This window comes from Python bivittatus, unplaced genomic scaffold, assembly GCF_059951505.1.
Source record: "Python bivittatus isolate LINGU-HERP-01145 unplaced genomic scaffold, Pbiv_v1 ctg000080_np1212, whole genome shotgun sequence".
Taxonomy (NCBI): domain Eukaryota; kingdom Metazoa; phylum Chordata; class Lepidosauria; order Squamata; family Pythonidae; genus Python; species Python bivittatus.
Window position 1 is genome coordinate 85026300 of NW_028277035.1, and position 15540 is coordinate 85041839.

At 38.2% G+C, this 15540-nt stretch overlaps 1 protein-coding gene across 1 annotated transcript in view; it reads right to left on the reverse strand.

Annotated features, from left to right (window-relative positions):
* Positions 1-15540, reverse strand: part of PRKAR2A (protein kinase cAMP-dependent type II regulatory subunit alpha) — a 94317-nt gene that overhangs the window by 29093 nt on the left and 49684 nt on the right. Inside the window, exons 3-4 of the mRNA XM_007437004.4 lie at positions 1302-1354; positions 817-900 (exon numbers count right to left, since the gene is read on the reverse strand). Coding sequence (XP_007437066.1) covers positions 817-900; positions 1302-1354 — 137 coding nt within the window. The remainder of the gene's footprint in view (positions 1-816; positions 901-1301; positions 1355-15540) is intronic.

The following is a 15540-nucleotide window of genomic DNA, read 5'->3' on the forward strand; positions in this document are numbered from 1 at the left end:
CATACATTATTTGTGTATAAAACTAAAGAAAAGAGGCCTAGAACTCACAAGGTGCTTGTTTATTTATTTTTAATCTGGTTTGGGTCATCAATTAATTAGGTGCCTTTAGACAAGCATTTCACATACTCAAATCAGTCTCTATAATGCAATATAAGGATAACAATTGTAAACTAATTATTAAAAGATTATGATAGAAAGAATGACAGTATTCACACACAAGTTAGTATTGTAAAGAATTTGAGTTCATTTGTCAGTGAGCAGCATGTTAACACAGACTGCTTGATCACTTTTCCTTGGTTTTGGCTACCAGCAGATATACCTAGGAAACCCAGATGCAAATCCATCATTGCTCAAATTTACATGTCAGCCTAGAAGCTCTGAACAACTGAGCCAGAAGCTAAGAACAAACTGCAACTAATAATTCTGGCTTGTCTGAAGAGAAACAAGCCAGATTCCTGGTTCCAGGTAACAGTGAACACATGAAAGATTGAATCATATCAGCAGCTCATTCCTGAATAAGCTAAAATTCTTTACAAATCTGACTTTTCATTTAATATACATCTAACGTATTAAAGTTAAATATTAAATTCTATTCCTTCTTGTACTGACAGACTAGTACAAGAATATATTGTTACAAATTAAATATTCTAAAATAGGAATATTTTGAAATAACTAAATAAGTAACTCAATTTCATTCACATTGCTATGTCCACACATGTAACAAATCAACATGCTTCTGTACTTATATATTTTAAGTTATGAAACCTTAAGATGAAAGGTCAAATTAAAACAGTAAAAATAGGTCAAACTAATTACCTGATCTAGGTTTTTGAAGAGGAGAATATCTTTACAGGCTTCCTGCAATCTGCATCTCTGCTCATCTGTTTTTGGATGAACTACCTAAAAAGAAAACACAAAGAAATTTAAACATCTAGACATCAATACATTTTTAGGCTAAGCTTGTTTAGGGGTATAATTCTGAAAATATTTAGGGATATCATTCTGAAAATGTTCTAACTGTAACAGGGAACAGTTTTCACATTGCTTTAGTAAAGAAGGCCTGAGAAGCAAGAAACAAAAAATCTGGCCCTCAATCGTTTTATTAATTATTTTTATTTACCTCAAACGTACACAATTGGAAAGCCTTCAGGAACAACTGTGAAAATCTTTTTCTATTCATTCAAAAGTTACCCCAAAGAACAAGTGCTGCTACTTTATTTTGTAACTTCACACAAGGAATAGGAGAAAATAAATAAAACTGCTCTTCACATCAGCAAACAATATAGTACAATCTTGCTTACCCTTGGTTCTGTATCTTCGTCCTCTTCGTCTGGGTTGAAGGCTTCCGCACAGACTTGAAAGAGAAGGAAGTATTTGTTTGTTACTCTTTGAAAGACTTATCATGCGTAGAGAGGCAAGAACTCTGCATGGATATATTAATCAGTGCCATTTTTAAGTTCCAGTAACATGAAGTATAGTGTAAAAGATTTATCACTTCAACCCTAACTGTTCCAGACACTTGGTTAAATATTCAGGATTCATTCCAATGAGGTAATCAAACTAAAGGCAATATAGTAGTTCTCTTAGTTGCACCATTCTAAATCAGTAGATGACAAAGAAGGCTTAGGGAACAGGGTTGCCTGTGAGACGTATATTGCCTATTTGTGTGAAAATGGAAAAACAGCAGAAGACATCATATATAAAAGTTGTGCACTAAGAAAATAACTTTCTTTTCAGTGAATATTGGTATCAAGCAAATAAGCATCATACCAATAATTAACCCTGTACATTCTTCTGTCATTATCTAGGAAGGAAAAGAGTTCAGCATAACCCACAATGAACTCAAACACTTATGCTTGAAATTTCAGCAGTTTAACATATACTTAAAAAGGCAAAGAAACTCTATACCAAGATCATGCTGAAAGACTATGTGAACAGAATACAAGTCAATAATTATTCCCTTCGATGTGATCAGCTCTTGGAACTTTCCAAAGGAAAGCAGAGGAGTACAGTGGTTCGGTTCACGAACGCTTCTGTTCACGAACAATTCGGTTCACGAACAGCACCGTTCGCAAAATTTTGCTTCCATTCACGAACTCCGCATCGGGTGACAAACAGGATCCGCGGCCATTTTCCCTGCTGACACACGTGGTCGTGGCTTCCTGTAGGGAGGGGGACTGTCCCTCCAAACAATAACCGCCTCCCCACCCGCCTTCCTGTCCTCCACACCAGAAGTCGCGTAAAGCAAGGTTAGTGTTCTCTCTCTTCATACTGTATATACTGTACTTTGTTTCATATTTTTGTGGTTAAAAAAAAAATACATATGGTTCAGAATGGATTAACTGTATTTACATTGAACCTTATGGGAAAATTTGATTCGGGTCGCGACCAAAATCGGTTGGCGACCAAATTCGTAGGGGTCAGGACGGATTAACCGTATTTACACTGAACCTTATGGGAAAATTTGATTCAGGTCGCGACCAATTTGGGTCGCGACCAGAGTCACGGAACGAATTAAGTTCGTGACCCGAGGTACCACTGTATTTTACATACATCAATAAATAAAATTTTGGACTTTGGAGAAGACATGACAGAGGTATAAAATTTACGTATAGTACAAAGTTTATAATAATGAAATGCAAATACGGGAAAAACATTGATCAGCAAATGTTAAGCCATTCAATTTGCTTCCTCAATAGGTAGCACAGGAGTCTGCCATCTTGATCAGCAGGCTTATCTGGAATTTTGAAAGCATGTCAGGAACACTTTCGCAAAATGGTTGCCAAGTGAGTGTGATCAATAACTGTTGGTTTTAAAGTGTTTTTGTTAGCCTTTAATTAAGGTATGTACGTATGATGCTGACTTGACTCAACTCCTAGTGAATACATGGACACAGCCATGTAGTTTTCTGATGACAATACAGAAGCGTTTGCTATTATAATCATCCAGGATGTGTTTTTGTCAATTTCCCAGGGTTAGCTCTTGACCTAAGATCTTTTAGTGGTCTCCTATTCAAGTCTCCTACCCACTTAGCTTTTTCAAGATTAGCCAGAATCTTAATACTGTTTTAATTGGTATTCTATTTTCCTGGAATTATCTTTCATTTTTTAAAAACCTTTTCATGTAAGCTTCTAGGACCACAGAAAAAGTACCAAAATCCAGAGCCTGGAAATACTGTTGTTTCTCTTCTATCAGAAAGTCTGTTTGATTAAAATTGAAGAAGGACCTGGGTTTGAGTTTGAATTTTCAGAAAAAAGTGAAACCCTCCAATGTATGTTTGTCACTAACAACCTAGGTATAATAATGAATCCTACACAGCACTAGAAAAGCCTAATCCAATTCTACTTTCCATTTCTATATCCAGTTAAGTGCATTCAAGCAGAAATAAACCCTGTTGAATTCAACTAGATTTACTCTCTTGAATATGACTGCAACCTAATGGAACTTCAGCATAACAGAGACTTCATGACAATGTCTAGTCTTTCAGCTTCCTCTAGTCTGATGAATGCAACAGCACATATCAAAAGCTACAAATGCACTTGCCTTCCACTCAACCTAAAATCACTCACAGATTAAAAAAAAAAAATCCCCAAAGTCAGAGAGAAAATTAAAACCATATCATGTACCTTTAAAGGAAAATGGATTAATTAAAAATGGATTAATTAAAAGGATTAATTTTGTAAAATAGAAACTAAAGACAAAATGAAATTGGGAAAATGTTAGTTAAAATATTAAGATACAATCAATTCATCCATTGTGGCTGATTATAAGTAGGTTCCAGATCAAAACATTAATTACATACTGGTATGGAATGTATCATCATCACACACTGGTGGAGAACCATGTTTCTTATGAGAGCAAAATCCAGCTGTTGATCTATTTTAGTAGGCTAGGTAATGTCAGGGCTTAGCCAAAGGACCACAGCAAAGCCCTCCCCTACAAAAACCATCCATTTCTCTTTGAGTGGATAGGTACACTCTGTTCCTCATACTGTCTATCATGGAGAAAATAATCCACTTCGAGACAAACCAGGAGCCATCAATTCCTGCCTTACCCTGTACTCTGTAGTTCATTGTATACAGAATTCATTGTACAGTATACTTACCCTATGGGGAGAAGATGTTCAGGAGAAAAACAGGCAAAGTGCTTGATTGGGGAATGTGTAAAGTTCTTAAATAGTCTGTTTAACAGACAAACTAGCAAAATAGCAGCTAGCAATACAGGGATATAACTCCTCTGTGGATCCCCTAATGGGCCACACTGGTCCCTCAAGCTAGTCCCATTCCTGCCATGTAACAAGTTGGTAGTAATTCATTTAACTTGTTTTTGAAAACACGTAAGACTATATATTAACCACCACTTTAAGTTAAACAGAGCATTTGACAAAGTCTCCCATGAGTTTTGGGTAGAGAATATGGAAAAATGTAGGCTGAACCATGATATCAACTGATGCATATAGCTGGTTGAACAATTATACCTAATGAATGTTTGACAATGGATCCATGTCAAGACAGAGAGAAGCATAAAGTGGTACTACAAGGTTTGTTTGGATCCAATTCTGGGCACTGCATTTTAGAAAGTACACTGACTGAGTACAGTATGTCCAAAGGAGAACAATCAAGATGATAATGAGCGTAGAAAGAAAAAGGTATCAGGAATGGTTGGAGGCACGGAGTACATTTAGCTTGGAGAAAAGAAGCTTACAGGGAGACATGATAGCTGTCTTCAAGTATCTGAAGGGCTGTTGTGTAGAACAAGGGTTTTTAATTTTTTTCAGGTTGCAGAATCTTTAGTTTAAAACAAACAAACAAACAAACCTTGGAACCCCTGATCTGTAAAGTGGTGGCTGTGGTGTTTTTTGCAAGAGAACAAGCCTTACCCTTTCCGTTGACCCATCAACTCTCGCAGAACAGAGTTTGAAAAAAACTGGGTAGAAAACAAGGCAGAATTGTTCAGAGTTGTTTCAAGAGGGAGGAAAAGAGACAAGAAGTTTAAATTACAAGGACACAGATTTTGGCTGGATATCAGGAACAATACCCTGAGAGAAAACTGTTCAGCAATGGAACAGACTGCCTCAGGAGGTTGCAGACTCCTTCACTGCAGATGTTTAAGTAGGGGCTGTATGGGGTCATCTATCAAGAAAGCTGCAGTAAAGTGGACTAGATTATCAGGTCCTTTCCAATGCTTATATTTGATGATTCTGTAGTAAGTGTTTGTTTCATTCCATGGGGCAAGATACCAAGTTAGAGACAAATCAGTAAAAGAAACACAGCATACAAATAAAATCAGCACAATATTTGAAGGCAATTGTCTGTCCTGGACAAAATACTCCTGATATAAATTACCTTTTTTTCTGAGCCAGAAAGTTCATGGTTCTCTTTTTGAACTTCATAAATAACGAAGTCCTAAGAATAACCAAGACTAGAAATCATCATTGCTTCCACCTTATTCTCTTCCAAATCTGTACATCCTTTCTGCCAACTGTGGACCATTAAGAATTTTACTGAAACTATATATATTCTGTAGTCTAACTGCACAAAAGTCTTGACAGACTGCCCAGTTTACAGAACTAAATAAGCTTGGGAAGAATAAGAAAAAGAAGCAAGTTTCTGAAAATCTGAAATAAACCTCACAATTCCACAAGTGTATAAACAGCTACACCTCCATAACTCATTGGCAAGTACAGCAGTACTGTACATGTTGTATGTGTTGTTCTACTAAGTGAAAGAGTATTGCAGGTTTTCCAATAACAGAACTACTTCCATTAGCAGAAGCACCTCTGAGAAAGGGATGAAGAACCCAGCTCAGCTGATACTGAATTTCATGCAAGGGAAGTATCATTACTTTTCTAGCTAAGCATCAGTTCAGCAATTAATGCAGAGCAATGTGAACTATCAGTCTAAAACTAAAATGCAAACAACATAAAGTGATAGTTTTTCTCTTTGCCCTTTTTTCCCATTCATTATACAACATGTTAAAAAAAGGAAAAAAAGGAACAGTTAAAATAATTTGAATAGGTTCTAAAATAAAATAAGTTCAAGATAAGCATCCACAAAATCCGCAAAACTTTCACTTGTATAAATGAATTCACATGTTGCTTTGAGCAACACTGGGAAAAATATTAGAAGTGACATGCCTTCATTAAGAAGTGCAACAAGGATTTGGAATCTTCCTAACAATTACAGCATGCTAAGTGAAACCAAAGTGTACCCAATAAAGCACACGGGTGAATATTTTCTTAAACTTTTATTCTAACATGATATACAAGGCACTGTGCTGAGCTAACTGGCACGCACTGTTGAAATAATCACAAAACAACTTGATGTTAGCTGAAACTGAAGCTATCAGAGATTGTGATATTTTATTAAATGAAAAAGAGCAGCCTTGGTCAAGTCATTCTCCACATGAATTCCTACCTATAAAAACATTCTCATGTACCTTAAAATTTGTTTTATATATATATAGTCACTTGCAAATGTGACTTCCTGGGTAAAATATGTTTATGAGCTGTTCCCTATATTCCAGATTTAGCCAAGGTAAACATAATCCCCTTCCAAAATATATGAACTGGCATGACATGGGGAGTCACTCTTACAAAAAAAGTTATATTTATTTCTTTTATGAAAACTAGAATTCTCAACGCAAGCCAATTAAAGCACAGTAAGCACTTTTTGGGCTGCTCCCTGTCACTCCCTCTAATCCCTCCCAGTATGATTTTTCCATTCCAGCTTAACTTCATCTTTTCTCTGGGTAGGAGGGCATACTTTCAAACTAAGCACTGTGTGGCAGTCACAAAACATTCTTTTATTTTTAAAAATGCCAGTAGGGTCTAGGTGGACCCAAACACACTCTTGGAAATAAGACTGCTAAAAGCCAGCATTTTGTTTATATGTATCAAATTTGTCACCATCCATCTCATTAAAAAATGAGCAGTTTACAAAGCAGTTAAAATCAATTAATATTACAATATAAAATAATCCTAAATAAATAGAAAATAAATAAAATCCAAGGATAGATGTTAAAATTGGCAGTAACTCAGGGAGCATCATCAAGGCACCAGCCACCCCCAGGATTGGGTAAGATTCTGCTTTGCAGATGACAACTTTCCATTTTAAAAGAAGTCAGATGAGGTGGGGAACTACCTAGCAGGTATGAAATGAAGTATCATAGCAGGGTTTAACACAGTTTTAGGAATCACAATAATAGAGTAGACAATAAAAACATCTTCAGAGGATTGAAAACAATATCCAAAACCACAATCAAAAGGTTACATACTAATACAAGTCTGGAATGATAAATATTTCTCTAATTCCAAAAGAACATTAAAATAGTTGCCAACTTCTTTGAAATAAGACTTTCCAAAAATCTTCTAAAAACCTAATAGTAGATATCTGTCTATCTTCCAGATGTAAGCCTAATTGAAGTTAATGGGACTTACTCCCAAATAAAAGTACACAGCCTGTTTAAAATTTAACCCTTTATTAGTTTTGTTCTGTTATTGTTGGCTTTGGCATTGTTATTATTGATTCAAATTTTCAAGAGTTAAAAAAAGAATTACAAAAAAGAAAATGTAAACAAATGAACTCCTCCTGAACATATCAAGACTAATCAGTTTAAAATAATATTCAGCAAAGTAATTCCTAGACTAGGTGAAGCCCAGTTAATTTGAAATAAATTTAAAATGCATTACTATTCTGATATCCACTTGATTATTTCACAAATTTGGACAAGAAAGTAGGGCAAAATCCTCCACTATGACTCTACAACTAAACTTGCTATCATTTTATCATTTCATTTTACTGGAGTTGGGTGGCCAAATACATAAATAAATAAGTGCATTCCTAGCTAGTCAACATTGGTAAAGAGAAAAAAAGAACTGGGAAAGAAGGGAGTAGATAAGTCAGATGGCAAAGCTACAGTGGGAGAGTTTTACAGGAAATTTAGTTGCTGGAGATCTCCATATATCATCACCTCTTTTTCTTCTTTTTACCCTCAGAGGGTTGCTTTTAAGCATTATTCCATTATTCAATTTCATTTTTATGCTTAGTTTACAATTCTATTGACTAACAAACAGTGTGAAGGCTTGTTCCTTAGTGGAATTAGTATTAACTTTGTTCTTGTTTCTTTATTATTACACAACACTCAAAAACTGGTGTATGAAATATATAAAGTATAGCAAAAAAAAGTGCTATATCAATGCAATCAATTGCATAATGTAATAGTAACAGCATTCAAATAATATTCTTTTTATGGCTTTATTTTCTTTCAGGCATTTATGTTACTATTACAGCTGCATGAAGATACACTATAGAGTTTTTCCACATGTAGTAACTGACTCAGCATTTTAATACATAACCAGCCTTAGAATTGACAATGAAGACACTGAAGTGGTAGATAGCTTCTGCCTTTCAGGACTGATGCCTTTTAGTCTGTGGTGCATTTCTTGTCTGCTTGTTCCTCTACTATTAATAAAGGAACAAACAGTCAAGAAATATACCACAGGCTAGCACTTAGTAATGTAGCAATGAAGGCTTTAGAAAGGACATTCAGATACCAGGATGTGTCTATACCTACAAAAATCAGAACTGTGCAGATAATGGTTTTCCTGTATAAAAGTGGAAAAAGCAGGATAGAAAGAATATTGATATTTTTGATGCTAGAGAAGGCTCTTGAGAAGAGCATGGATAGCCAAGAAAATAAAACAGATGGATCATAGAACAAATCAATCTAGAGTTCATATTCAAGGCACAAATGGCCAGACACAAATTATCCTATTTTGAACACATTATGTGAAGATCCAACTCCCTTAAAAAGTCTATAATACTGGGAAAGGCAAAAGGAAAGGGCAGACTCAAATACAATGTCAATGGGTAAAGTATCAGAAGACCTGAATGGCCATGGTGGGGACAGGTCCTGGAGAAGATCTATCTATGTATCATTAAGAGTTGACACCAACTTGAGAACACATACTCAATTTTTAAAAAACAGAAAATCTCTAATACTTTAATGAAATCAACATTCATAGTTAGAGTTTTATTACAAATACTTCTGGGACCATGAATATTTTATTGTTTCAATGAAGTCTATACAGTATCAAATATTATTAAATTCAAGCCAGCAATAAGCATTACAGATATTTTACTCCTTTATTGTATTTTTAAAGTTTTCCTGTGCAACTTTAAAACAAAATGTGTTTTCCTGGCTCTATAATTATTATTTTCCATACACAATGAGAAAGAAGTATATAATCAACAAAAATATATTCTGTAAACTATCAAATTAAGACTTTAAATCATTTTGGTTAATAACCTAAGCCAGACTCCTAATGAAGCAAATACATTTCAGCCTTTTCAGTTGGTTCTTCCTTCAAAACCCTCCATCCTCCTAGTGAACTTTTTTAAGTCTGAGAATTAGAGCAGCAAACACAACAGCTTTATGGTTCAGGTAGTGAAGCAAGGCAGACCGCTAACAACCAGAAGAAAAAAATGTTCATGCAATTTGGTAAATTACAGGATCAAACTGGCTTGCAGATTCATCAATATGTTTCTAAACATATTCTAAAATTTTATATTTAAATACTTCATTAAAAAAAGCATAAGAAAGGATGCAGCCAGAGAAGTTAGAGAAATACTTTTACCTGTCTTGGAAATAAAGGCAGTAACATCTCTACATATTGCCTTACATTGTAACACATACTTCCTCTTTTGGGGCAGAAAACTGCCACTCGCTGCTACCACTCACAGCAGAAATGTATTATTTATTCAGAGTTTTGAAAACTGCACTAGTTATTTGCATTTCTACATTTCTGTCTCTGTTTAAAAGTATAAAATGATCTACTATTCAAATGAGTTTACATATTAGTTCCTTAAACAATAAACAAGTATCAACATCATTTAGTTGGGAAAACAAAAACAAAAAGAAAACAATTCATTATGTAAAGTCAAGCAGTTTCACTACTGGAAACAGATTAAGAGCTAAAATAAATCTAGCATAGAAAAGGATGCTTTTATTTTTGCCATCTAGAAAAGCAGTTTGGTATTTAAATAAATGAGAGCCACTCTGATGTAGTGGTTAAGGGTGTAGTGCTGAAGGTGCTGAATTAGAAAGTGGAAGACCATGGTCCTCCTTTAAGCATGAAAGCCAGCTGGATGACTTTGGGCCAATAATTTTCTCTCAGCCCAACCCACCACATGGAGGAGTTGTTGTGGAGAAAATAGGAGGCAGGAACATTATGTATGTCACCTGTACAAAATAAAGGCAGGATATAAATCTACCTGGCAATCTGGAAGGAAGGGAAGAGTTATGTTTGCTCTAAAGAAGATGACCAAGAGCTATAGCAAACAGAGCAGTGATAAAAGTATAATTGACCAGGAAAGGATTTTAAACTTTTCTTCCTTGAAGTGATGCGTTTTCTCTTTGTAAGTTTCTTGGGCTTATTTGAGGAATAACTCGTGAAGTTCCTTTAGTTTCTCAGTGAAAAACCATTGACGGTTGTTGCCAAGTTTCAGAAGCACAATCTCAGGAGGAGAGTCTGGGACCATAAAACAGGGCTGGAATTTGTCAGTCATTGCTTAAAGGGTTAAGTACAGTTTGCAGTTACTTTTAAAAGAAATCAAAAATATGCTTGTTTGATAAGCTCTTAAAGTATGATAGATTAAGCTACTAAAAAGTTCCGTTTAATTTTTGTAATATCTTCTCCTGAATTTTGGATCACTCAGCAGCCTGGACTTCAAAGTTGGCATGCCTGATTTTTAAAGCTCTGTTTTCTGTGACCAGGTAAAATTTGGGAGGCACTCTGGCCAAGTGCTTAGTGAACCTTTGGAACTGGGAGTTGACTCGGATGCTTAATGTGATTGCCTCTGAATAGCCTCTCTCTATCATCCAATCACAGCAAGCACCTTGGTTTCCAAGGGACCTCCAGAAGATGTAGTAGCAGAAGGAATGCCTGGAGTACAGGCAGAGGGAGTGTTATGGAGCATAGGTGAAAGTTCATGTTGGTTTATCTTCTCACAAATTGTCATCTAGCAGCGCCATTTAGGTGTTGAGCAGAGTACAGCAATGCTCCCAGAAAAACTTTGCCCAGGGAAAAAATACACACCAGCATGAGAGGTTTGCAAACTGCAATGTCCATAAATTCACCATCCAAGACTTATCTACAAACACAAAGTCTCTAGCCAAAAACTCTCAGAGAAGAGGTACACTACTTGGTTATTAGTTACAACTACATAACCCATAAAACTACTTAACTACATGGTGGCTAACGCTCTACTGCAACTGCAAGGCTGGGCACACAATGCTCCAGTTATATTGCCACTCCATACCCCCCCGACGGGTTACTAGCATATACATGCCAATAGGTGGCAATAGTTAGCAGTATATGTGCACAACACACAGTCACAAGTTGTTTTGTTTACATGAGCTACATAAGCTAGACATAATATTGTTGTACAGATAATGGGATGGCTTTCTTCCCATGAGAAACTCCTGACATTAGGGTAGCCATTCCTGTTTGGGAAAGGATGGACAGGAAAGTCTCCTGACAGGCTGTAATGTCTTTTTAGGGGAGGAAGTGATGCTAGCTGCTATTTTATGTATACATCACATTTATATAGCTTTATGTTTGTATATTCAGGAAGATAACTTTAAAACAAGCCCTTTTCCATCAAGGAAGATGTGCTGTCTTCTTCCCATGTTCCTTTGGAATATTTCTTATATCAAATCCCTAAACTGCTTATTTATTCCTTATATAGTTGAGCTGTTTATATTTAACATATAGTTTAAAATGTTAAAACATAGCTGAAAATAACCATGTTTTTGGTACTATTCCAAGGTGACAATCCTTCAGATTTTTGAGGACCACTATTACATCGTCTCTTAGTCATCTCTTCTGTGGGCACAACATTCACAGATCTTTTAATTGGTCTTCATAGACCTGGTTTCCAGACTCTTCACCATCTTAGTAGCCTTCTTCTGAACTTGCTCCAATTTGTCAGTACTCTTGTTGAACAATAGTGCCTAGTAGTTCCAAATAGGGCCTCTCCAGAACAGAGTAGCCTGGCTCCATTACTTCCTGTGATCCAGACTCTATGTACTTATTAATATACCCAAAGATAGCATCTGCCTTTTAACAGCTGCATCACACTGCTGGCTCATACTTAATTTGTGCTTGTGAGGATATTCAGGTCCCTTCTGCATGTACCATTGCCAATTAGGTCTCCATTCTATACCTGTGCCTTAGATTTTTCCTACTGAGATGCAGAACTTTTGCTAAGGTTCAGACACTTTAAATCTGTAGCACTGTCCTGATCTACTAAGTTAATAACGCTATTAAAGAAGGTTAATCAGGAACAAATTGTTTGCAACAAACCTATGCAGACTCTGTTAAATATAGCATGCCAATCAAGGCACTCAAAAGATGCTGTTGAATAAATTGCCCAAGGCAGTCAGCCTGAGAGAGGAAGCAACCACAAAAGGGAAGTACTGCTAGAGCATAGAAAAGGAGACATACCAAAGAGGACAGAGTGGAAAAACACTTGGCTGAGTTGTATATAGGCATATCTGAAAGGGACTGAGGCCAAAAAGGAAAAGACTGTGGGGTACAGTGCTGCACATAAAAGGAGAGAGAAACAGGAAGGAACTGAGAAGCTTCAAAATCCAGACCTGACCTCTTCCAACAACCTAGATGCCCTCTGGCCATAGGGGGATGTGGGAATATGGTGTGTATCTGTGAGAGCATGAGGAGCATAACTTTGTTTTACTTTAATAAACTCTCAATTATTGGGGAAGCCTCTTAGTATTCATTGGGAACCTTAATGTCATGGGAGTATTTTACATAGAAACTCATGAGCCTGCTGAATAGGAGTGTACATTTTCCAATAAATAAACCTGCTGTACCCTGGGAGCGAGGGTCATTCCTCTCTCTGCTGCAGTCTGTTCTTTGGCTAGGCAAAAGCGTGTGATCCTTAAGATAAGACATGCAAGGGGGAGATGCAGTCAGCAAATGGTCTATGTATATAAATTAGCAGGACAGAGAAAAGCCTGTAACGTCATAGGGACAAAATAGGAGTTCAGAAGTTCTTACCCATTACCAGTTTCCTACTTTTTCCTCATCTTTCTCCAAATCTATACCCTCTTTGGCTTTCCTTTTACTTCCAAGGTAACAGAGAACCTCTTTATTCTTGCTATTCTTTTTTCAACTGTATATGCTTGACAGATTATTTAAACAGAAGTCACACAAGAATAAAGGTACATAAAACAACTACTAATACAGGTAGTCCTCAACTTATGCCCATTTGTTAAGCAACCGTTCAAAGTTACAACAGTGCTGAAGAAATGGACTTACAACCGGTCCCCAAAGTTATGGCCGTTGTAGCACCCCCGGGGTCACATGATCAAAATTCAGGCGGTTGGCAGCCCACCTGCACTTACAACTGCAGGGGTGCTTCAACTCCCATCTCTGCCCTTTTCGTTGCTCTGCACCCTGCCTTTCAAGGCAGCAAGCAGCCCCAGAACCACGCAGCTCTGGGGCTAGTAGCCATGCTGCAGCTCAGAGGCTTCTTGGTGCGCTGGGGCTCTGGGGCTGCAAGAAGCCCCTGAGCCACAGCACAGCACAAACCCACCCCTGGAAGCCTCAGCCACCCCAACCCAGTCCCAGCCACTCTTGTCACTCTGCACTCTGAGACCCTGCAGCCCTGCACCCTGCCACCCCAGCTGACCTTCACTGTCTTCTTGCTACTGCTGCTGACAAGATGTGCCCAGCCTGGCCCTTCGTGCCAAGAAGTCCCTTTGCACCACGCTGCTGGGCTGGGCTGGAGCTGGGCTTTGTGCTGTGCTGCAGCTCTGGGGCTTTGCAGGAGGAAGGAGAAATCCTCACGAACAGCCAGCAGCTTCTGACATGAGCTGCAGAGTATGCGCTGGAAGCACCCACAGACTCTCCAGGAGCACTTCCACCACACACTCTGCAGCTGACATTGGAAGCTGCTGGCCGTTCGTGAGGATTTCTCCTTCCTCCTGCAAAGCGCCAGAGCCGAAGCACAGTGAGAAGCTCAACCCCAGTCCAGTCCAGCAGCATGGTACAAAGGAGCTTCTAGCACAAAGAGCCAGGCCGGGCACACCTTGACAGCAGCAGGAGCAAGAAGATGGCAAAGGTCAGCTGGGGCGGCGGAGTGCAGGGCAGGAGGAGTCTTGGAGTGCAGGGTGGCGAGGGCAATTGGGTTGGGGTGGCTGAGGCTTTCAGGGGCAGCTTCATGCTGCACTGCAGCTCAGGGGCTTTTTGCAGCCCCAAAGCTGCAGCATGCCAAGAAGCCCCTGAGTTGCAGCATGGCAAGCAGCCCCAGAACTGTGCAGTTCTGGGCTCCTTGCCACCCACAATGCAGGGTGCAGGGTGACCAAATGGGCAGAGATGGGGGGGAGATAGGCAGGTGGGGGGAGTTGGAGGCAGTCCCTTACCTTACTGAGGCTCGGGGCTGGGAGGGACCAAGCCCGGAATGGCTTGGATTGCAGTGGGTCCTCGGCTAATGACCAGTGGAATTCACTTAACGATAACAACAGGGAGTGCCGGGATTGCCATCGCTAAGTGATGTGGTCAATGACATCTCACTTTACGACCGCATCACTTAGTGATGGAAATTTTGGTCCCAATTGTGGTCGTAAGTCAAGGACTACCTGTAAAACATAAGTAAAAACAGTGATTAAAAAAAACTTTTGATAATGCATTCTTCCTTTCCATTTTTTCCCCAACTGCTAACCATTACCTAAATATTTATACTACACTTTGAACATTAAACATTGGAAGTTATTGCTAGTATCTGTTGAAGTAATTTCATCTATTGTTTGTCATCGCTTTTCATATCTCTCAGAATTCTGAGCTTTAGGCTTTGTGACACAGTTCCTACTGTTTTTAGAGACTACCCTGCATTCTTCTTGGTTAGGTGTGCCTCCTTCCATTTCCTACACTTTTCCCTTTTTCTCTTCAACATTTTATAAAGTTCTGCATGCTGGTCTCTTTAGAGTCCTACAATTATTCCTTCTTTCACACTGCATTTGTCTTGCTGAGTTAGGATCTCTAATTCTCCATTTATTTTCCATACTCCATGCATTGCTGAGATTCTGAGTGGCCCCACACCTACCAACTTTGCTGTTGCAGTTTCCTATGAAATTCTGAGTTCCAACCCTGACTTCCTGCTTCTCCCTTTATGTTCTGCTTTCTTGGCTGCATATTTGGTTCTGGGCTTTTCCCGCCCTCTCCCTTTTATTCTATTGATCACCTATCACTTCCCTTCATAAAGTCAGTATATGACATTGTCGAACTGTCAGTCAAACCATCTTAGTGGCACCATCTATATAGCCAATAGTTGAATTCCACAGCCCTGTTTTCACTTCTTTGTGCCATGACCCTCATTTGGAAGGACTGATGAAAAAAACTTCTCATTATCCAGTTCCTTCTCCTTCCTGCCTAACACCTCAATATCTCTGGAGATTCAAGGTGTCTTCTGACTGTGCTACTTAGCCCCACATGAATCAAGAAGAAAGGATAGTAAC